Source organism: Schistocerca piceifrons, chromosome 1 (genome assembly GCF_021461385.2).
Source record: "Schistocerca piceifrons isolate TAMUIC-IGC-003096 chromosome 1, iqSchPice1.1, whole genome shotgun sequence".
NCBI lineage: Eukaryota > Metazoa > Arthropoda > Insecta > Orthoptera > Acrididae > Schistocerca > Schistocerca piceifrons.
In genome coordinates this window covers 165,957,599-165,981,091 of record NC_060138.1, presented here as the reverse complement: position 1 = coordinate 165,981,091, position 23,493 = coordinate 165,957,599, and the positions used below count along the sequence as shown (strand labels likewise).

At 36.1% G+C, this 23,493-nt stretch overlaps 1 protein-coding gene across 1 annotated transcript in view; it reads left to right on the top strand.

Moving 5' to 3' along the window:
* Positions 1-18,721, top strand: part of LOC124788969 (4-hydroxyphenylpyruvate dioxygenase) — a 124,408-nt gene extending 105,687 nt beyond the window's left edge. Inside the window, exons 8-13 of the mRNA XM_047256261.1 lie at positions 8,169-8,246; positions 8,322-8,436; positions 9,974-10,093; positions 13,487-13,609; positions 18,175-18,291; positions 18,373-18,721. Of these exons, the coding sequence (XP_047112217.1) occupies positions 8,169-8,246; positions 8,322-8,436; positions 9,974-10,093; positions 13,487-13,609; positions 18,175-18,291; positions 18,373-18,447 (628 nt within the window). The 3' untranslated portion in view covers positions 18,448-18,721. The remainder of the gene's footprint in view (positions 1-8,168; positions 8,247-8,321; positions 8,437-9,973; positions 10,094-13,486; positions 13,610-18,174; positions 18,292-18,372) is intronic.
* Positions 18,722-23,493: the final 4,772 nt, after the last annotated feature.

Genomic DNA, 23,493 nt, shown 5'->3' with positions numbered 1-23,493 from the left:
GCTGCTGGCAAGTTATTGAAAATGTGTGTTCCTGAATAATGCACACCTTTTTGTACAAGAGTAAGTTACTTTAAATGCTTGTGAAGATTATTCTTATTTCTGGTATTGATTCCATGAACTGAGCTATTGGTTTGAAAAAGTGATATATTTTCTAATGACAAATTTCATTAAGAAATAAATAAATTGGGAAGCAGTAGTTAGTACCCCTAGTTCCATAAAGAGGCCTCTGCAGGATGTTCTTGAGTTCACACCACATATAACTCTTATTGCACATTTTTGTGCTTGGAAAACTTTAGCTTGGCTTGATGAGTTACCCCAAAAAATAATCCCATATAACATTATGGAGTGAAAGTAAGCATAGTATGCCAGCTTTTTCATTTTTATATACCCTATGTCTGACAGAATTTTCATTGCAAATAGAGCTTTGTTTAGACGCTTCATCAGTTCTGTGGTGTGATCCTCTCAGTTGAATTTATTATCAGGCTGTAATCCCAAGAATTTATCACTGTCCACTTCTTCTATCTGCTTGTCATCATATGTTAGGCATATACTGCCCACCCGGTTAGCCAAGCGGTCTAACGCATGGCTTTTCAGAGCGGGAAGGAGCTCCTGGTCCCCGGCATGAATCCACCCGGTGGACTTGTGTCGAGGTCCGGTGAGCCGGCCAGTCTGTGGATGGTTCTTAGGCGGTTTTCCATCTGCCTCGGTGAATGCGGGCTGGTTCTCTTTATTCCGCCTCAGCTATAATATGTCGGCGATTGCTGCACAAACAAGTTCTCCACATACGTAAAGATTTTATGAGGGACATTACTTCTTCTGGGATAGTGAGGGTCAAATTCATATTACGGAAGTTACTTGAAACGTCTGGTCTGAGGTATCCCATGGTAGCATCTACAGAACCTGACAACCCCATCTTTTCCGTAACAGTTATAAAATGTTTGTTAAAAAGTTCTGCAACACTGTACACATCTGTCACCAATGTGTCATTTACTCTTAATGCTATTTGCCCCTCTTCATGTCTGCTTCTACCAGTCTCCTGTTTCACTATATCCCATATTGTCTTTATTTTGTTATCTGATATTACTAGCTTTTCCTTGTGATATATTTGCTTTGATGTCCGTATTACAGTCTTTTTTCAGTATTTCTTGTAATGTGCTATAGCATCAACATCAAGACTGTTTCAGATTGACAGAAACTGTTTTCTCTTTGTTTTACAAGATACCTCTATTCCTTGAGTAATCCATGGCTTCTTTGAAGACTTTGCTCTAACCTTGGTTAATTTTGAGGGAAAACAGTGTTCAAATACAGTAAGCACTTTATTATTTAGCAAAGGTGTTGTATTTTTCATTCATGCCATGAGCACTGTAAACATCACTCGAATGAATGTCCCTGAGGAGTGCCCTAAAATAATCAATTTTTGGATTATTGTTTACCCTCTTGAGTTCAGATTTAATAGATTTTACATTTTACATGCTGTTCAGTATTAATATTTACAGAAGGAACTGCATGTCAAGGTCTGAGAGGCCATTGCCTATTGGTTTTGTAATATAATTTTGTTCATTGGACGTTTCTATAAGGATATTAACAATGGCTGTTTGTGAGCAATTGGCTACCCTAGGTGAAAACTTTACAGTGGGAATTAAGTTGAATGATAGTGTTACTATCTCAAATAAGTTCTTATTGGGAGAGTCTTTAAGGAAATCTACATTGAAGACATCAGCAACCACTATTTATTTGTTTTTGGTTGTTAAATGGGCCAATACAGCTTCAAGGTGGCTTATGAACAGATTAAAGTTACATGTAGGTGCTCGATATACACTTAATATTATGAAGCATTTTTTATGAAATTCTACTTCTGTTGCACATGCTTCCATATGCTGTTCTAGGCAAAATTTATGAATGTCTATGTTCTTAAATTTATGACAGTTCCTGATAAATGTGGCAACTCCTCCTTTCTCCATTTCTGCTCTACAAATGTGGGATTGTAACCTAAATCCTGTAATGTTAAAAGTTCTGTACCAGTGGTCACATGATGTTCAGAGAAGCAGATTATGTCAGCTGGGTTTGAGGACTCTAATTCATCTATGAAGATAATTAATTCACTAATTTTATTTCTCAGTCCTTGAATATTTTTATGCAATAAAGACAGCCAACATTACACATTGACTGAGTTAAAATTGGGAAGAGTTTAATTTTCTGCTGATTGTTGAAAATTCTTAACCGACAGCTGTTTATGCTGATGTAATAAACTAGAATTATGTTTTTCGGTTTCTTTTTCAAACTGAAGGTTTGTCTCAATCCTAACCTCTCTTAAAACTTGGTTTATTTCTCTCCTCCCTACCCTAAAAAAAGGGTCTTTTCTGAACCTTATAACCACTGGTATTTTACCACTCATGACAGTGCCTCTTCCTTTAACTTTCCTGCTATTTTCCCAGTCAGTTTATCCTTCCCTTTCCTGTTGAGGTGAAGGCCATGCCTAGTATAATTCCGCCTATTGAGAGAATCAACAGGAACCACATCAATGTGTGATCCTGCACCCGACATAAGCAGCCGTTTCAACCCCTTATTAACTCTCCTGACAGAAGAGTTCAAATGAGGTCAGTCATGGCACCCAAGAACAGATACAAGCTCAACACTAATACGCTTTGATGCTGATGCAATCTTTGCCAGGTCACACTCTATACTGTACCCAGGACCTCTGTCAGTACTATTACCTGGCCCACCCACAAAAACCACAGTGTCTTCCATAGTGAAATCTTTGTAAAGTGATCCTAAATCCTCTGTCACCTGTTCCAGACCAGTATTAGTTTTAAACAAAATTGGTGACCTGGTATTTGATCCTAGCTCATCCTGCAAAAGTTGGCCAACACCTCTTCCACGGGAACTACCTAACAACAACACTTTCTTTCTCTTTACTGATTTCCCTACATTCTTACTGTTCAATTTGCTGCTGAAAGTTTGTTGTCCCCTGTCTACACCTGCAACTTCTTGAGGCTCACCAGCTTCTGACTGAAGCAATAGGTCAGATCTATTTTCCACATTCTCCACAAAGCTGTGAGACAAAGTTCTAAGCCTGTTGCTCCTGTAGCCTGTTGCCACTTTCCACCGCTCTTCACCCTTCTCCTTCCATAACCTGCCAAGATCTCCCCTGGCCTTGTCTAACTCAGCCTGAAGGGTGGCAATTTTCCCCTCCACTATCAGCTGCAGCCACTTCAGCATTAGCACCAACCACCCCAGCAGCAGAAAGAAGCTCAGCATGCCCAGTTAGAAGCAACATGAGGCAGCCAAGTCATTTTAAAGATTAGTCATTGTCAAAATCAGCAGCAACAATGTCAGAAGAAGGAAGGGCGCTAAAGAATGTGTAAGCCGCACAATTGAAAGACCAGGAAATCTGATATCCGAAACTAAAAAAATTAAACAAAATATAAAAAGAAATTGAAAGTAATTTTGATTTCAATAAAATCTTCAGAGAGAGAGAGAGAGAGAGAGAGAGAGAGAGAGAGAGAGAGAGAGAGAGAGAGGCTTCACTTGCTGCTAACGTACCAGATATCTTCGATCATGGACTGGTAGAAAATGAAATTAAACTCACAATTTACAGGGTTATAATGCAGCATCATTTTTGCAGAACTGAATATAAAGCTGATGGGGTGATATCATACATGGATAACAGTATAAGGGAATGTATTCCATTGCCATTTACAAGCTAGGAGGACAAATGTCTAGTGTTAGATGTACATCACTCTGCAGGCTCTAGGCTAAAAGATTTCGTAATAGAATTTGAAGTACTACTTAACAGAGCTATTAAAGAATCCCCATACTTAAACAGATCAGCTGTAAAAAATGTTTTCATTATGTTGTCCATACATATAATATGAAGCTGCATGTAAATAAGCCAACAACGAGCACTGAACCATCAGACACAATAACAGATCAGGTTTTACAAACATATCTTTAAATAAAGTGAAAGTATGCATCATTAACACAGTCATTTCAGATCACCTTGTTCAGTTAATTGAGATACAAAACACGAAAACCAAAACTGGAAATGTAGTTGTAGAGTGAAGGCTGACAAGTGTTAAAAATCTCAACATATTGGAAATATGACTTGGAAGATTTAAAGCTTGTATATAGAATGATGTGGATGAAGGCTGGAAAACTTTCATTTCAAAGTGTCCAAAGGTTGGCATAAAGATAAATGCAAAACATAGTAAGAAATGGATCAACAGAGAAATTGTGACTTACAGAAGATTTAAAAAGTGTGTGTGAAGGATACAGGGGATGTAATAGTTGCGAATGTGTTGAAGTATACAGACATCAGACGAAAGAACACAACAGGAGGACAAGGCAAGCAGAATCTAGATATTATAAACATCAAATTAGAACTTCGTCAAATATTTCTAAGACAGTCTGGTCACACATAAATACAAACAAAAATGAATCAAATAAGACAGAAAGTGGGAACATAATACTTACAGCACAAGGGAAAGACTGATTAGCCCACATGAAGTGTGTTCCACTTTAAATCAGTATTATGTAAATATAGTTCAGAAGATAATGAAAATTAATTAAAAATAGTATAGTTTCTCTGAAATAACAGAATGACTATTCCTATTTCATACAGATGAAGCTAAAGTTACAAATATAATCAGATCACTGAAAAACAAAGATACAGGGGCACAGATGGAATATCTGCAAGAGTAATCAAACATGCCTCATAGTATTTAGCAAAACCTCTGACATTCCTAGTGAACTTGGTAATGGAGAAGGGTCTGTTCTCAACATCCCATGAAAGATCCCTCAAAAGCCGTTTTAACAAAATCATTCATAGAAAAGAGAGAACAACGTGTAGAAAAGGTAAACAATATGGTGGAAACATTTTACTCCAATTTTCAATTATTCAATTATTCAATCTTCACTGGACACAATTATCCCAACAGTCTAGTTCAAAATCTGATTTCCTGGGCCATCACATCCAATCCTGATAGTCCTGATCCCTCCATAAAACAACTTCGTAGCACACCATTTCTCACTCAGTATTATCCTGGTCTTGAATGTATCAATTAGCTACTTTGCCAAGGCCATGACTTCCTAAAATCATGCCCTGAAATGAGATCAACTCTGTCTAAAGTTTTGCACACCTTACCTAGAATATCTTTTGGGTTGGTTGGGTTGTTTTTGGGGGAGGAGACCAGACAGCGAGGTCATCGGTCTCTTCGGATTAGGGAAGGAAGAGGAAGGAAGTCAGCCATGCCCTTTCAAATGAACCAGCCCGGCATTTGCCTGGAGCGATTTAGGGAAATCACGGAAAACCTAAATCAGGATGGCCAGACGCAGGATTGAACCGTCGTCCTCCCGAATGGAATATCTTTTCATCATCCTCACAATCTCTGCAATATCCTTGTCAGACCCTATGCTCCTTCTGCACCCATCTCCCTACCCTATCACTCGTACCCCTGTTACTGTCCCTGCTGCAAGACTTGCCCTATGCACCTCCTATCACCACCTATTCCAGCCCTGTAATTGACAAAACATATGCAATCAAAGCGACATGTCATATACCAGCTGTTATGTAAACATTGTTTGGCCTTTTACATTGGCTTGACTACCACTCAGTTATCAATCAGGATGAATGGGCATAGGCAGAGAGTATATACAGGCAACACACAATATCCTGTTGCAGAGCATTCTGTACAACATGACAGTCATGACCTTGGTGCCTTTTCACCACTCGCACCATCTGGATTCTTCCCCCAGATGCCAGTTTCTCAGAACTCCGCAGGTGGGAACTGGCACTACAACATGTCCTTAGTTCTTGCCACTCACCTGGCCTTAATTTACATTAATACCTTCTGTCTCAGCATTTATTTGCAGTAAGTACTCCTTCCTTTATTCCATTTTAGTTTTCTACATCTTTCATTTTGTTACTTGTTTATTTTTCGCCGACCCCCTTCCCACCTCTGTTACAAACAATGCACTTAGCTTTTCACTCTTATCAACTTGTGCACAATGTTTTAGTAAAGACATTATGAATTAAGTCCAAAGAGCTGCTTTTATTGTGAGATGTTTATTCAGTCACGAGCTGCGGGCCCATTGGAAACAAAATGTTTTGGTAGTTATCTCTGTCTTACACATTATCCTGTCTTCCACGTTTAAGCCCTCAGGTTTTGAAACCTTGTTCAGTGCATTCCCCAACAATCAGTCTTTCCTTCTCATCCTGTCCGGTAAGTCTCCACTGACCTGGGGTTCTGGATGACTTTTCTGAACTGTACCCCTCTGCCTAAACCTCTCCAGTCCTTTTCCTTCACCCCTCTTCCTCCCCTTTCAGCTCTTCTGCCAGAAGAAGGTTACATTGCATTAATAATAATCAACACAGAGAAGTTAATTCATGATGTGGAGTTTCCTGTCACTTTAAAAGGATGTGATGGCCTGGAAATTGAACTAGGGCGTTTGCTTTTCATAGGAAATACTCTAGGAATGTTCAGAAGTATAAAATTGTGCACTTCACAAAAAGGAAAAATGTAGAGTCGTGTGACTAACATGAATGAGTCACAGTTGGAATCGGCCAGCTCCTTCAAATACCTGGGTGTAACACTTCATACCTGGGTGTAACACTGCATAGGGATATGAAACAGGTTGATCACATAGGTTCAGTCATGGGTAAGTCAGGTGCTAGACTTCAGTTTATTGGTGTAATACTGGGGAAGTACAGTCAGTCTGCAAAGGAGATTGCTTCCCAATCACTCATGCAATCCATTCTAGAATATTGCTCAACTGCACAGGACCTGTTCCAAATGGGACTAAAGGGGATATTGAATGTATACACGGAAGGGTAGCATGATTGGTCACAGGTTTGTTTGACCCATGGGAGAGTGACACTGGGGTGCTGGAGAAACTGAATTGGCAGACTCTTGAAGATAGATATAAACTGTCCAAAGAAAGCCTATTTACAAAGTTTCAAGAACTATCTTTAAATGATGACACTAGGAATATACTACAACATCCTACTTATCACTCACATAGGGATCACGAAGACAAGATTAGATTAATTACAGCACTCACAGAGCCATTTAAACAATCATTCTTCCTGCACTCCATAGGTGAGTGGAATGGAAAGAAATCGTAATAACTAGTACGTGCCATGCGCCTCGCAGTGGTTTGCAGAGTGTAGATGTAGATGTAGATTGGAAGATAGTCATTTCCCCTATGTTGCCTATTTTGCTGGTTACTTGTGGAACACCACTGAGGTTACTTGCGAATACCGTCTAAGAATGACAATGGAGTTTGTTTCAATATAAGACTCCTGACAGATCAAAACATAACAAATCATTCCTCTGCAATATGAAAGATTTATCCCAAATCTCATGATACAGTTACGAATGTTGCTGTTGTAAATTGAGAATATTGTGTATATCATAATGTAAAATTCAAGGGAATAGTTTCCACAAAGAATTCATGGGATATGAGGTTTTTGATTCCTGACTCATCATTTTTGCAGTAGCACCCAATGACTTAAATTGGAAACTCATTTGTGACAACAAATGATAAGTCATAAATTTAAATGTTGCTCTTTTGCTGATGATTTATAAAGCAATGAAGAGTTCATTTTTGCACTTGTGTTAACACAATGGCCAAAGCAAAAAGTAAGGTGTATAAACTAACTTTTTTTAACTGCTGACAACAATGTAAAACTGTACTTAAGAGAAAGTCATTCTACAGAAAGGAGCAGTATCTCTAAAAAATAATATAAAAGATTCCAGAATTTGTAGAGAGCCTTAGAAAGATTTTCAAAACTTTGTAAGCTGTAACAAAAAGAGAAAAGTCTCTTGGAACACATATTTAATAAGCAGGAGTGTCAAACTTTTATTCTTGTCTGTCTGATTCTGGGAAATTGCAGTAATTATTCTGAAAGCTGGAAACCTAACATTTGTTTTCATGCATGTCTGTTACTTGTATTCTCGTTTTTGCTCTTTTCTAAGTCTGCGAGTTTCTGATACTGATTTTTATTTGAGAATCTGCAGAGCTTTTTACTTCTTTCAATTATTTAATTATATATTTTGGAAACTGGTTTCATCTTATTGTTCTGTCTTCACAGATTAGGCCTATCAACCTGTTCTGGCCACAGTTCAAGGAAACTGGCTCTATGTGTTTAAATTCTCTACTTGTTTTAGGCCTCCTGGGAGACTTGATTTCATAGATCATGTTGTTGGAAATCAGCCAGATCTACAAATGGAATCAGTTGCTAAATGGTAAGTTACGTAAACTCTGTTTGAAATACTAATAGATGAAAATCACAATTTTGCTAATCCACTTATTAATTACAGGTATGAAAAGAATTTGATGTTTCATAGATTTTGGTCTGTTGATGATTCCCAGATTCATTCACAGTATTCCGCTTTACGATCAATTGTGATGACAAATTGGGAAGAAACAATCAAGGTAAAATCAAAGTGCTTTAAATGTTAGTTATAATATATTAACATGCTAGTTGTAATATACTGCCATCGCTATAGAAGAGGGGAATTCATTCATTCATTTTTTTCAGCAATGTACCTCACATCTTCAGTCCAAATAAAAACAAGCCTTTTAATTTAGGCATTAAAGGTATTAGATTTTTTTGAGGGCTGCAGAAAATAGGGTTTTTGCAAGTGACTGGATGATGTGAAAATCAGGCAGTAATATGTGCATGTGACTGTGATCAAAAGCCAGCAGCTGTTTGGTTATCTCCAGGCTTTGATGAAGGTGTGCAGAAAAAGAAAGAGTAACATGCCTCTGAGATAATCAAGTAATACTGACAGAAAAAAGTTAGGCAAGAGTAACATAAAGAAGAGTTACTATACTACCTATGTCATGTTCCATCAAATTATATGAATTGGGCTCCATACTGTTACCATAATGTTATATGTGCTTCCCACCACTTATTCTTGTGATGGACATGGTAATTAGACCATACAGTAATTTTGTATTGCTTGTAATTGAGGAAGACCAAGATGATGTTACATTCATTGCCAAGAAGATAAATACCAAACACCAGTTTGAAGATTGTCATTCTTCTTCAGGAATATTAATATGTCCCGAATGAAGCATTTCACTATACCAAAAAGTGCAGATCTTAGAAATTTCATAGGTGCAGTTAGGATAGTTGATGTATAAAAATAAGACACACAGTACATACTTTTTGGAACTATTAGTTGCTTCAGTGAAGAGGAGAGAGAATTAGGTTGAATAAGGTTAAAAAAAGGAGGATTGGTCTTTCAGACCCCAGGACGAGAGACATCCGCCTTTAATGAGGATGAGGCTAGATAAAGATGAAGGCTGATGCATCAGAGAGGGTATGTCAGAGACAATATAGTGGTAAGCATTTTGCTAGCTTCAGTGTCTAGATAAAGGCTCTAAACTGTGACAATTTCAGGCCAGAGATAAGGACACTAGACTGAAGCTGGCACAGTGCTTACCTCTGTTTCCTCTCTCTCTCTCTCTCTCTCTCTGATGCTTCTTCCATCGATTTATGTCAAGCCTTGTCCTCATTACAGGTAGTTGTTTCCCATCTGGGGACTGTGTGACCTGCACTTCGTTTTTAACCATATCCAATCTTACTTTCTCTCTTCCCCAATAATGGACCTCTTAGTTCAGTGTGTGTTTTGTTTTCTTTTATATGTGTCATGGATATTTTAATATACAACAAAAATTACATGTTTTAAGTCCAGTACAGGAATATAACGATACAGTTAGTATGCAATACATATGATGGGTCATAATTTTGGTTGACAATGATAGTATGTAAATTTGAATGTGGACTGGGAATACTGAGTCATGATAACAAAGCATATGTTCTGTCATGCTGGCAGGAACTTTACAGTAACATTGCTTTAATTTAATAATGTAAACATTACTCAGTCAGTGCACATGCCTTGTACACTAAATGATGAAACAGATGTAATGCTGACATTTTTTTAACCAAACATTTATTTTTCAGATGCCAATCAATGAGCCTGCTCCTGGAAAGAAGAAGAGCCAGATTGAAGAATATGTAGATTATTATGGAGGAGCTGGAGTTCAGCACATTGCTCTCAACACACAAGATATTATCAGTTCTGTGAGTAATTTCATTTATATTTTTTGCCCATCAAAATAAAATATTTAGTAATTTATTTTTTGGATTCAAAGTGCATTTATGCACAAAAATCACCATTCTAATCATAAAAAATCAGATGTGTCAATTATTTCTGACAGTAATCTGAAATGAGGGAAGGAACAGTGATCAGAATGTAATGATCCATTGATGACCATATCATTTGAGATAGAATACAATATCAGACAGGGAAAGGATTAGGGAAAGAAACTGGATGTGCCTTTTTCACAGGAACCATCATGACAGTCATCATAATTTATTCCAGGAAACCATGGAAAACCTAACTCTGCATGGTTGTATGTGGATTTGAACATTCCTGCATGAGAGTTCAGTAGCTTAATCACTTAACAGCCTAACTTTGTTGGAAATGAACATACTTATGAGATCCAAACACTAGCATTTGAATTCATGTTATTGCTATTTAAAATTTATTCATTGATCATTATTGGGAGTTGTAATAAATGTTGAGTGCATATGTAAAAGCAGTGATGTATGTGTTTCACTCTCTGTAACAGCAGTGCCATGCTCAGGAATTGCAATTAGACAAGTGAGAAGTCTCTTAACTTCTGCTCTTCATCAGTCCAAATCTCTCTCTACCTGCAGCTTATGCCAAGTCTCATATGCGTGTTTTCATTCTGAATCTTATTGCACTGTACCATTATCATTTCCCTTATTTGAAAAATTAATGATTCAAAATGCTTAGCAAATATGAGATGTTTACTTTTTTCTCTGCAAAATCCGTTTTGGCACTTTGAGAGTTTGTTCTTTAGGTAAGAGAGTGTCATGCCCCTCATTATTTTTTTATATGTTCACATTCAAGAGCCATCCTTAGCTGATGCCTTCTCCACATAAGATTAATGCTTTAATCAACAGATACTTGAGCTCAGTTTCTAGTATATTCTGCAACTGACAAAAGTGCTGCATTCCTCTATTACACACAAAGGTAGAAATTCCAGTGAGAGAAAAAAATGATGTTCTTATATCCAGTAACACCCAAAGAAGTAAAAATGGCTGTCAGTAAACTAAAGAGTAAAATGACCTGTGGATTTGATGGTATCCCTGATAAAATTATTAAATGTAGTGCTGATAATATTATCTCTCAAATTGTTAATATATTCAATGACTTCTTTGCAACAGGAGTGTTTCCAAGTAGACTTAAGCTATCAATAGTAATACCAGTCTATAAAAGTGGGTACAAGTTTGACATTAGAAATTTGAGACCACTGCCACTATTAGCTGTATTTTCCAAAGTAATTGAAAGACTAATATACAGTATTTTACTAGACTTTTTGAACAGACACAAAGTTCTTGTGACTGCACAGAATGGTTTCAGTAAAGCTAATAATTGGAGACAACTCTCTTCAATTTCCTAAAACTTGTTTGCAAAGCTAGAGAGCATAATGAACTAAACTGTGGATTGGTTTTGGACCTTTCCAAAGCTTTTGACCTTATAAATCATGACCTAATACTTTTAAAACTATATATTTATGGTACCCATGGTGTATCCTATGAGTGATTCAAGTCATATTTATTTGATAGGAAACGAAGAGTGGAAATTTATCAGGAAGGAAAAGTTTACCATTCTGAATATAAAAAAAGTTAATTACGGAGTGCCTTAGGATACAATAGTGGACCCATTGTTGTACTTGCTTTTCATTAATGACCTGCCACAGCAGTTTTCAACAGCAGATACGGTATTATTTGCATGCAGGTGATATGAGTGTAATTATGAAAGAAACAAATGATTAGGACTCTGAATTGGAGCAGAAAATTGACAAAACAGTACAAGTAGCACAAAAATGATTTAAAGACAATTATCTAATCATTAATGGTAAGAAAACTGTATGGATAAATTTCAACCACCTAAGAAATTAAAGTAAAACCCATGTAAAGGTTACATTAGGGAATTGACAAATTCAGGAAAGGAATGATATAGAATTTTTAAGATTATGGGTGGATGGTCACCTAGGAAGGGAAAACATGTAGAAATGCTTTTGAAAAGTTAAGCATGTACAGTTACATATTAAGAATGCTCAGAGATTGTTGCAATGATGAAACAATATTAAGTACTTATTTAACCCATATGCATAGTCTACTAAGGTATTATATAGGCTACCATTCTGGGGAAATTCCACTTTTGCAAAACAATCATTTGAACTTCAGAAGAAAGGTGTAAGATTAATAAAAGTTGTTACTTATGGAGAATCATGTAAAGGTGTTCTTAAAGAATTAAAACTTATGAGCCTGTTGTCTAATTTATAATTGAAAATACGTTTAATTTAAATGTATTGAGAGTTTTCAACTTTGAACAGTTATCAAACAAGAAAGAAATGACTTTCATAGGGATGGACACTCAAAATCAGTATATTGGGACAGTATATTATATAGACCAAAAATTAATTTTGATGCATTGCCAGATATGATCAAAAGAATACCAGACTTTAATATGCCTAAAAGAGAAGTAAATGATCTACTAATAATCCACAGCTTCTAATAGCATAATGAATATTTAGAATACTGCTCAAATCTATAGTTTCTACCTCATTATCTGACTACTTGGAAATGAATAATGATCAAAGCAGTTCTAGATAACAAAACTCCTTTTACTAATGTATTCCTATTAATTAATATGTGTAAGTATGTGTCTTTTGTGCCATGCATGTGGATATTAATTTCTATTATATGATGCATATTTAACTAGAATATTTCATTGATAAAATCAGTCAAGAGATTTCAAGATGTGCTGATAAGAAAAAAGCAGTCAATCTAGATGTTACAACTTACATGTGACTATATTTGCATATATAAAATGTTATACTGTATTGGATCTTGACAAATCCTGTAACTGGCATGTGATAAAATGAGAAGTCAATAACTAAAAACCATCAAATCAAATTGTACAGTGCACTGCCAGTGACTTGGGAATTTGAAAACAAAGCTCTTATATTTTTTCTGTAATACAGAATCTTTCCTTATATACCCCCAACAGGTCAGTGAACCGTTCAGGACTGTCCATCATGCCTTTCCTTTCTGCTATCTTTTGGGCTCATTTTCAACCACAGACTTTCCACTTTTCCTCCATACTCGAATAAAGTGCCTTATGATATAAAAGTTTAAATGGATGTTATAGAATATTAACTATATAATTTGCCTAATGATTGCCTCTGTTGATTGGTTAGTGTGGTATGTTTACTTGATTTATACCTTTTCTTTAGTTCGATTATATTTCTATTTCTTATATAAGGAATGTAAAGTCACTACACTGAGTTTTAAATAATGAATTTAAATTTTATTTGTGTTAGTTGCTGTCTCTTAGTATAGAATTCATTTGTATGGTTTTTATTTCTTTTTTTACAGATAACAAATTTAAAACAAAGAGGGATGGAGTTCCTATCAGTTCCAGATAGTTATTATAAAATGTTGAAAGAAAGACTGGAGAATGATAATGTAAATATCATGGAAGATCTTGAGACTTTGCAGGTATTATCTCACAGCAAAAATTTTATAAGTATTTGACTACATGAGTGCATGCAGAGTGTAATTATACCCTCCTGATGTATATAAATAAGAAGGCATCCTAAGAGTCTGACTCATGCAGTATTACTACTCTCCTCTAAAAACATTTGTAACCTACAATTACAGATGAATTCAGCTACTAGTAGTCCTCACAAAAACTTCTCAATGAATTGTCAATGGCAGAATGCACAACCAGTTTATCAGCATTTTAATTTGATAGCTAGCCACTATGCAACCTCTAACATTGAAAAGTTGTTACTGTCATGTGAATCAGTATTGTACATACAGGGCAAACGTTTCTAGAAAGGTATTGCAAAATTTAGAAGCTTTACAACAAACTGAAAATATGAAGGCCCATTTTCAATTTGTTATAAACAACCACTTCTGTTTTAAAATTTATCAGTTGTTATTGTTAAAGCAACAACAGCTCGTAAATTGATCAAGTAGTTTATTTACAGTGACCGCAACAAGAATGGTGTTGTGACGAAAAGGAAAATCAACATGAAATGTTTTGTTGGATTATTTTTTATGATTTTCATAAGGCCCAAGCTTGACAACAATTCTACAAATCACTTTGTTAATCTTCTGGTAATTAATCACCTTCAGGACAGACTGTTTAAATTTACTTTACAGAATTTTGTCATGGTCATTCTGCCATAGATGCTGAATTTTGTGAAGGGCAGCCAAAACCACTTGTTCTTCTAAAAAATGATCATTGCTCTTCAACAACTCATGAGGATGTGCATGTAGTTTACCATAAGTTAGAGGCATCCTTAGACACCAGAAAGACTGTGTGTACATTTATCTGTGAAAAATATCTGTTTCTGATGGATTCCACACAATCTGACTGAAATACACAATGAGCTCATGTAAACTGGCATCAGGAAATGCTAATTCCGTGTACAGCATCACAACGCATGATGAAACTTGGACATATTCATAAAAGCTGCAAACAAAGCAGTAATCAACTTTCTGCATGTTTCAAGGTGAACCAAAATCAGTGAAAGTGGTTTGTTTGTGAAGTGCTACAAAGAAAATGATTACTTGTTTCTTTAGTTACACTGGATATGTAATGATCATTGGTTTAGAGGACCAACAACAATTAATAGACAAGAGTTTGTTTGCCTTAAGTTAGCTATGAAATCAGGAAAAATAACTGAAAACATCACATCATTCTTCATCATGACAACACCAGCTGTCACACAGGATGCCAATTGATTGTTAGATGGAGGAAAACAAATGAATGTCTCTCAGTCTGTGTTTACCTGATTTATCACTGAACTACTAGTTGTTGTCCCCTTATAAGGGCAGCACTTTGAGTCATATCAAGTAACTTTCCAAACTCTCTTTTTAAGTACCAAACTCAAAATGGAGAAAATGTGTACAAAAGTAAATTTTATGGGCTAAAATCTGAGAACCAATCAAATGATTTGTACCAAAAAATGTGTTTCTTTCACCATTTTTGTAAAAACTTAAAAGGTGGCCCTCATAAGGATTCTGACCATCAACATAAACAAATTCTGTTTAACATGGACTTGAAACTATGGTGTAATTTGACATTTTTCACAGTAACAAATTATTGCCAGTGCTAAAAGAAGTGAATATCTTGAAGGGTTCATTCTTTATGATGTAAATTATTCTTATTAAATGTCTAAAATAAACAATTTGAAAGCTGAATGTTTGTGGTTGACAGGCATATAGCTGGTTTACAGTTAAATACCACTCTTTATTTCACACCCACAATGTGTTATTCCAGATTATTTAGACATTTCTTAATCTGAATATCTCAAATAAGAAATGCAAAATGTCCGAGTTATTTTCTTAACATATTATATAGGCATCTTTGAAATGTAGGTCACTGTCATAAGTATATATCCACTACAGATTTTACTAGGCACTCTCAAATAACATTTATGTCCACATGACTGTGAATGTTATAATTAAACATCCAGATTACACTATGAAACTGTGAAGCTTCATATATACATAATACATATTTAATATGCTAAAAGCATGTTAAAACAAGTTCATACACTCATCTTTAATGGATGTTAAAGTGAGTGTAAACAAAATTGTGGAAGTTTTTAAGTAGAATATCTTGTTGGCACCCTATAATATGTTATAACATTTATTTGGTCTTTTCTCTTAAGTTTCTGTGATTATTCTTGAGCCTCATTTGCTCTATATGCGAGTATGGTACTCAAGCCCTTGCTTTAGTCCTCATAAATGCTCTCTTGGAGGGATACGTTGAACAATTGCTGAACATATGTCTTCCAATTTCTTTCCTACCTTCAAAATTTTAGTATTCTTTCAGATAAACACAATGTACCATTCTTTCAAATCTGATGCACTGACAATATCAGGAATGGTTATGGTTAGTTAATCAGAAAGTGTCTCTGAGTTCATGGAGTCTGAAATATTTATGTATAGAAATGTCGGCCAACAGTCCACAGATAGGGCGATAGTGTCAGTAATAAGATTAAAGTTCAAAGTGTTTGATGTTAACCAATTAAAAACCCATTTAGATGGTGCCTTGGCTATTAGTATCAGATTTGTATCACTATTGAATGTTATGATTTCTGGAATCCTTTTAACAATTTTGAAAGTAATCACCTTTTGAAAATATAAGTAATTGGATAGACAAAAAATCTATTCACCAAGTAGTGGTTGGAGAACACACATACAAACAAGGTATTTCAATTTGCTAGCTTTTGGAGGCAGTGGCTCCTTCTTCTGGCAAAAGGGTTGAAGGAGGAGGAGGATGAGTGAAAGAAAGGGACATGTGAGATTTAGGAAGGGGGGAGTTCAGAAAAGTTGCCCAGAAACCTGGGTCAGGGCGACTTACCAGACGGGATGAGAAGGAAAGAAGTTTTCACATTTCTTTCATAAATCTTTTAAATGGTTTCAGGCAAATTGTGCACCCAAGCTCTCTTCATCTGTATCTCTTTCTGGGCTAATGTAATATTAACCTAAGTTTAAAATCAGCTAGTTGTTTTCCATAATTTTGTAGCATAAGGTTTGCTTACGACATTGTAATTATGTCAGAGACAGCAAAGAACTTGGAAGAGCAGTTGAATGGAATGGACAGTGTCTTGAAAGGAGGATATAATATGAACATCAACAAAAGCAAATCAAGGATAATGGAATGCAGTCAAATTGAATCAGGTGATGCCTAGGGAATTACATTAGGAAATGAGACACTTAAAACAGCAGATAAGTTTTGCTATTTGGGTAGCAAAATAACTAATGATGAATGAAGTAGAAAGGATATAAAATGCAGACTGGCAATGGCAAGAAAAGCATTTTAGAAGAGAAATTCATTAACATCAAATATAGATTCAAGTGTTAGGAAGCCTTGTCTGAAGATATTTGTCTGGAGTGTGCCATGTGCCATGTGAGGAAGTGAAACATGGATGATAAACAGTTTAGACAAAAATTAACTAGAAGCTTTTGAAATATGGTGCTACAGAATAATGTTGAAGATCGGATGGCTAGAACATGTAACCAATGAGGAGACAGTGAACAGAATTGGGGAAACAAGGAATTTGTGGCACAACTTGACCGAAGAAAGGGATTGGTTGATAGGACATATTTTGAGACTTAAAGGGACCACCAACTTAGTATTGGAGGAAAGTGTGGGGAGTAAAAATCATAGAGGAAGACCAAGAGATGAATGTAGTAAACAGATTCAGAAGGATGTAGGTTGCAGTAGTTATTCAGAGGCAAATAGGCTACCACAGGATAGAGTAGCAGTCTTCAGACTGATGACCACAACAACACCTGGGACAACTACTAGAAGTTTCCAGACTATTTGTGTTTTCAGTTGATATTCTCCCAAACACTTGATAATTCAGTGTTAGTAATCATCAAAACCACACTATAAATAAAACATTCAGAACTACAAATATGTAAACCAGAAGATGAAAGATCTAGTGAATTATAACTCAGAGAGATAATAAATTAAACCTGCAGTGAAAAATCTGAATAGACAACTTAGTTCTTACATTACTCTTAGGTATTCACCAGGGTCAAAAAAATCTGAGGAAATAATATTATAAATTATGAGAGATAATTGTTGGTCACTATTTACATTCAGGATGTGAAATATGTCTAAAGACAGATATAAAAGAAAAAGTGACACACCTAGCTTCCTGCCTCAGAGATGAGTGTGCAATAGGTTGGCAAAGTTTAAAAGGAAGGGCAGGTCACTCAGATCCCAGGATGAGAGGCACCCTCCTGTAGTGAGAACAAGGGTAGGCAAAGATGAAATGGGAGGTGTAATAGTCTCTCTGAACTATTAGTTCCGAAAGCTAGGAAGTGTATCACTTTTATTTTTACGTATGTCTGTTGGCAGTACTACATATTCTCCCTGTTAAAGATGAATATAGGTCAGCAATTTTACCCCATAACATATTAATTTCCTTGGTGGAATTTTCCTTCAATATAACTGAAGAAATAATTTTGGATACAGTGTTCTTAGCTTATGCTCTATGACAGTCAGTGAAAAATCATAACTTGTTTCATTTCAGGAGCTCAAAATTTTAATTGACTATGATGAAAATGGTTACCTGTTGCAAATATTTACCAAGAATATGCAAGATCGACCAACTCTGTTTCTTGAAGTGATTCAGAGACATAATCATAATGTAAGTTCAACTAATATGTGTCACATAATATATTTATTTTAGGTTTTTTTTATTTATTAAATATGTCATACATATTTTCAGGGATTTGGTGCAGGCAATTTTAAGGCCCTATTTGAAGCCATTGAAATAGAACAAGCTGAAAGAGGAAATCTCTGATGTTGTGATAGCATATGCAGGTTCATAATGTGGACAACTAGTGCACATATTACACTGATGCAGTGTTCATTATTCATGATTTGTATTTAGATTTCATTTTCTGGAGAAACAGGAGTTACCTGTAGAGAAAAAAATTGATTACAGCCTACATTGTCCCTCACAATGTAATGTATATACCACATACTAAAGTATCTTTAAACACTATACTTCAAAGTGAAATGATAAATCTTTTGTAATACTGGTAGATTTATTAAATAAAGATTTTTAATTTATACATTTATTTATTGTTTTTTCTGTTATGATGTAAAATCCTTCCTTCTAATGGTGAATGAGTGTCTTAGAATTGTGTAGTTATCATGGAAATTCCAGGGTGGAAACAAACAAAAAAATCAGAAATGGCAACTACTCACTTGCAGCTGAATCATGTGTGGTGTGCATATATACATACATATAAACAAGTTTCACTAGCTTTTGAGATTTTTCAGGAGATGTAGTGTTTTATACGAGTTTGCATGTGCTTCTTTTTACTGCAAAATTGAAAATGTGGCAAGATGTTGTCAGAACATCTCATCAGCAGTGGGGTGGTCAGGGTTTGAGCACCAACACACTTGATCTGGGAGTGAAGAAGAAATTAGCTGTGGTATTTAGACACACAACAGGAAACTTTAATTGCAATTTCGGTGATGGTTTGAGCCACATTCATCACAAATACAACTCTAGAATTTTAACCAATGAGTTGCCTCGCTTTGTCATGGATACTCTTGAGAAACATCAAGAGGAATCCTAGAAGAAACTACTGAATAATACACAAAAGATAAAAAGAACTCTAGGAGCCTTTCGGTGAAGAAGTAGCACATGGAAACTGACTGCAAGGCTACTTGTTTGGGTATATCAAATTGCTCAGACCCAGAACTTTCTCCAGTGAATAAAATATGTAACTAAAGTCAGAATCTTAAGCGTCTATTATTCCCTTAATATCAATGGGCACAACATTTTTTGAGACACACGTTCTTTTAGATATGCGAAGAAGTGAAAGTCAGAAGGTGTCACATCTAATTAAAAGGGTAGATGTTCCAGCAATTCACACTTCAAATCCCTTAGTTTCCCATTAACAAAGCACCTTTGTGGATAGGTGCATTCTCCTGATGAAAGTTGATTCTTTTTCCAAAGCATCCCTCTTCTCGTTTTTTTGTTTTTTTTTTTTTTTTTAAAAAAAAACCTGGGGACTTTTGCAGTATTCACCAGTCACCAGTTTTTGTTATAAAGAGTAGACACTCATGGTGTAATGAAATGAGACACTCTTTGTAAAATTCCTTGAAGTCCAGTGGGGTGACAAGCTAAAATGGAATCAACATACACATAAACTAATGAAGAACCCTGGTTCAGCATGATTGTTCTTATAAGTATATCTCTTTGTGTTAATGCAGAGATATGAGAATTGGCTTACTTAGCATATTTTGATTTCCTGTTGCCTTATGGACTTATCTTCTGGGCAGAAATAAATAAAGTGTTTAATCAGCAGAAGCAAGCAATAAGAATATTGTGTAAAGTAGACACCTGCACAATTTATAAAGGACTTTTTACAGATCAGGCAAGTCTAGCACTTACTTCCCAGAGAATTTTTCCCTTAGTACTTTTTGTTGCTTGCAATACTAACCCTTAGCTGAACTGTGATATACACAATCACAATGCAAGAAACAAAAATTATTTTTGTGTAGATTTTACCTTCTTGTCTAGGATTCAGAGTGGTGTTAGGCACTGGGTGTAAAGATGTTCCACAAGCTCCTACCTAGCATTAATGTGAGAAATTGTGAATCTCCAACAATTCAAAAGAAAATGAAAAACATGTTATGTCCCATCCCAATGGAAATATTACACAAATATACATCAGACGTACCATAAAATGTTTTATCGTACACAAAGTATATGTCACACAGTAATGCCACTGGCTCTGTTGTAAAGACATGTCCACACTAGGCCAATAAAGGCCACAAATGACAGCCATCTGCATCATTGGCAATTGCTTAGGGAGTACAGACAGCAAATCGATGCCAGTGAACTGGTTGGCCTTGGTTGCAGTTCGGTCTGCTGGCAGTAACATTGAAGGTTGATGCTGGGATCCCTCAGCTGGTGTGGATATTGGGTTGAATGTTTATTGGTTCAGTAGCAATTTGTACCTCTAGAAAGGGTGTGTATTTAAGTTTTTCAAGACAGCCACAAGTCATACTTAGTATGTTTTATTGACTGGTTTCGCTCTTTAATTTATCAACAGCACCATCAAAAACACTGGAATTTACACTTAAAATACAGTAGTTGGTTGTTAAATGAAAGCACAAAATCTGGCAATAAAACATACCAATTTGCAACTTGTTTCTGTTCATAAAAACTTAATTTCAATGGTCATTGTTTCCTCCGTATGCGCAACCCACTCTTGCTAAGGACGTGTATTTATTGTGTTTAATAATACTGGAGTACAGATTGGAACATGAAGAAATAACCACCAAGACCTTAATGTAACGGGTATTATCAAGCTTGGTACACCATTAAGTGAATTTCTAAAAATCTGTAGAAACATTTTGACAACTGGAAACAAATGCATCATAATTAGAGGCACAAAACTTGGCAAGCAATGAGAATCCTGAGGAAAACAATCAAAAAAATGCCTCAAGTACATTTCTACATTGTCAGTATTTCATGGAGAGACAATCTGATGGAAAACTCATGTATAAACATTGAAATTGTCACAGCAAACAGAATATTTGAGAAAATCAGTAGAGGTTCCCTGAGTGTGACATTTATAGAGATAAACATTGGTAACAATGAACACTTTACTAGACATAGTCCCCACATGAATGCTAGAAGAAAAAAAATTATAAGTGCCAAAATAATTAAATACATCAACAAGTCATCTGTACAGCAAGGGATTCCAGTACCTATTCCACTAAAACAAGTCACCTGAAACAGTAAAACCACCATTATCAGTGGCAGCAGCAGAGCTGCTTTCATTATCAGAAACAGCTGCAGAACAACAACAAGCATCAGCACAGAAACTGTCATTATAAGCTTCAGGCTGCCAACATCCACCAGTAACAGTAGAGGACCTGACTGCTTCAACAGCAGGAGCAGAACAACCAGCAGCAGCAGGATCACCACCATGTGAAAAAGCATCCTGTCCAGCAAAAACAATTAGTGGACAGCTGATCAGAAGAAGAGTGACACAAGTATCATCATCATCAGCAGCAGCAGCATTCAAGAAGGAAGAACGGTCACACTGACAGCAACAGCAATATCAACTCCAACAGGATCTAGAGTACCAGCGCAAAGGAGCTCTGTAGTGACGCAGCTATTCCTCATTGTACGTGCCTGAGACACAAAAGTCTTCAACTCCAAGTGGAGATTTTTTATGGTATCATCGGAGAATGGGAAGTTCCCAATCAGTATGTACATAATACAATCCATTCTAATAAACATCAGTGTTACCAGCACAACAGCTTCACCTCCCCAGCAGAAAATTACTGCTGTCATACAGGTATGTCAAAGAAAATAAATCTCAGTCCCAACAATGGCAGCACCTCTACTAACTGTGTCATTAATAATAAGCTCACAATTTTCAACCAAAATATCCATAGCCTGTTTTGAAAGTCAGATCAACTTATAATAAATATTGATGAACCAAGAGGTGCATTGTGCTCACTTTCTCTGCCTAACAGAGTACCATTTCACTGTTGGCATTTATATGCTCAATATTCCAAACTAAGTATTTTCAACCTCATATTGTAGAAAGCGTACGAGCAGAGGTGGGGTAGCTATTTATGTGAAAAGAAATCTGTCCTTTAGTACAATAAATGTACCAAAATAATGTGTGGAGCAGCATTTTCCGGTATGTATTACTGACATCTCAAAGACAGCAAATAAAAAGTGGTCCTACATGGATGCAACAATAGATCTCTAAATTCAATGGCTTCTGAGTGGGGCAAAATATAGCATGGGGCTCCCCAGGAATCTCTCCTTGGACCCTTGCTGTTTTTAATATATCTTAATGTTCTACCCCTGTCCATTAGTAAAAAATGTGAATTCACATTGTTTGCTAATGATACAAGAATTGTGGTAGATAGTACATCCACTACTGGTCTAGACCCTGATGTTAATTACATACTCAGAGAAATTACATTGGTTTACAAATAATTCTCTTTCACTTAATATGAAAAAAACTAATTTTATTCAGTTCCACACTAAAAATAAAAAACCAGAAAACATAGTCATTGCACATGACAACCAGGTACTAGAACAGGTGTACTTCACTAAATCCCTAGGGGTTCATATTGACAGTAGGCTCAACTGGGTACATCATGTGTCCCAGTGCTGCTTGCTGCACTGGAAATGGCTTCTGGATCTGGAGTGTAAGCCTAAATAATTGTATCATGGAGTGATACCTCATGTGTGATTGGCTCCAGTAAGTTTCTGTGAAAGTAAGAATTAGTTCAGCATGCACACGCTGATTGTAATGTGCATGAGTCTCATTGTGCTGACCCACCTGCCGGTGCTGTCCTCAGTCAGTTTGGCGGTGCAGCTTAATAGATTGAATTGCTGCGGTCTCTGGTCTGTTGGCATGCATAGTGTGGTACTGCCACCATGATATAAGATGTGCAGGTAGGTGTTGTTTTTTTTTTAATCAATATAATCAAGTGCAAGTCTTGTTTTGCTCTGAATCAGTTAAAAACAAAATTGAACAGAGGTAAGGATAAGGAATGGATAACTCTGTGGATTACACTATCTTGTACTAGGCAGGAGAGCTCTACATAATCTGGAGAACAAGAAGCAAAGATTTACAGCTTCATTACACCAGTATTCTGAATCCTCCACTCTGTCATTAAGAAAGGCACCACTCATGTACTACACTCAATAATAAGAATAAAGCAAAAACTATGCAGAAAAATGCTAAACAAAACCAGTAATCCAAAAAAATGGAGACCCCAGAAAATAGATCTGGCAGAAATGGTGCTCCTTCCAAATGACTTGGCACCAAATTCACTGACCACTTCCTCA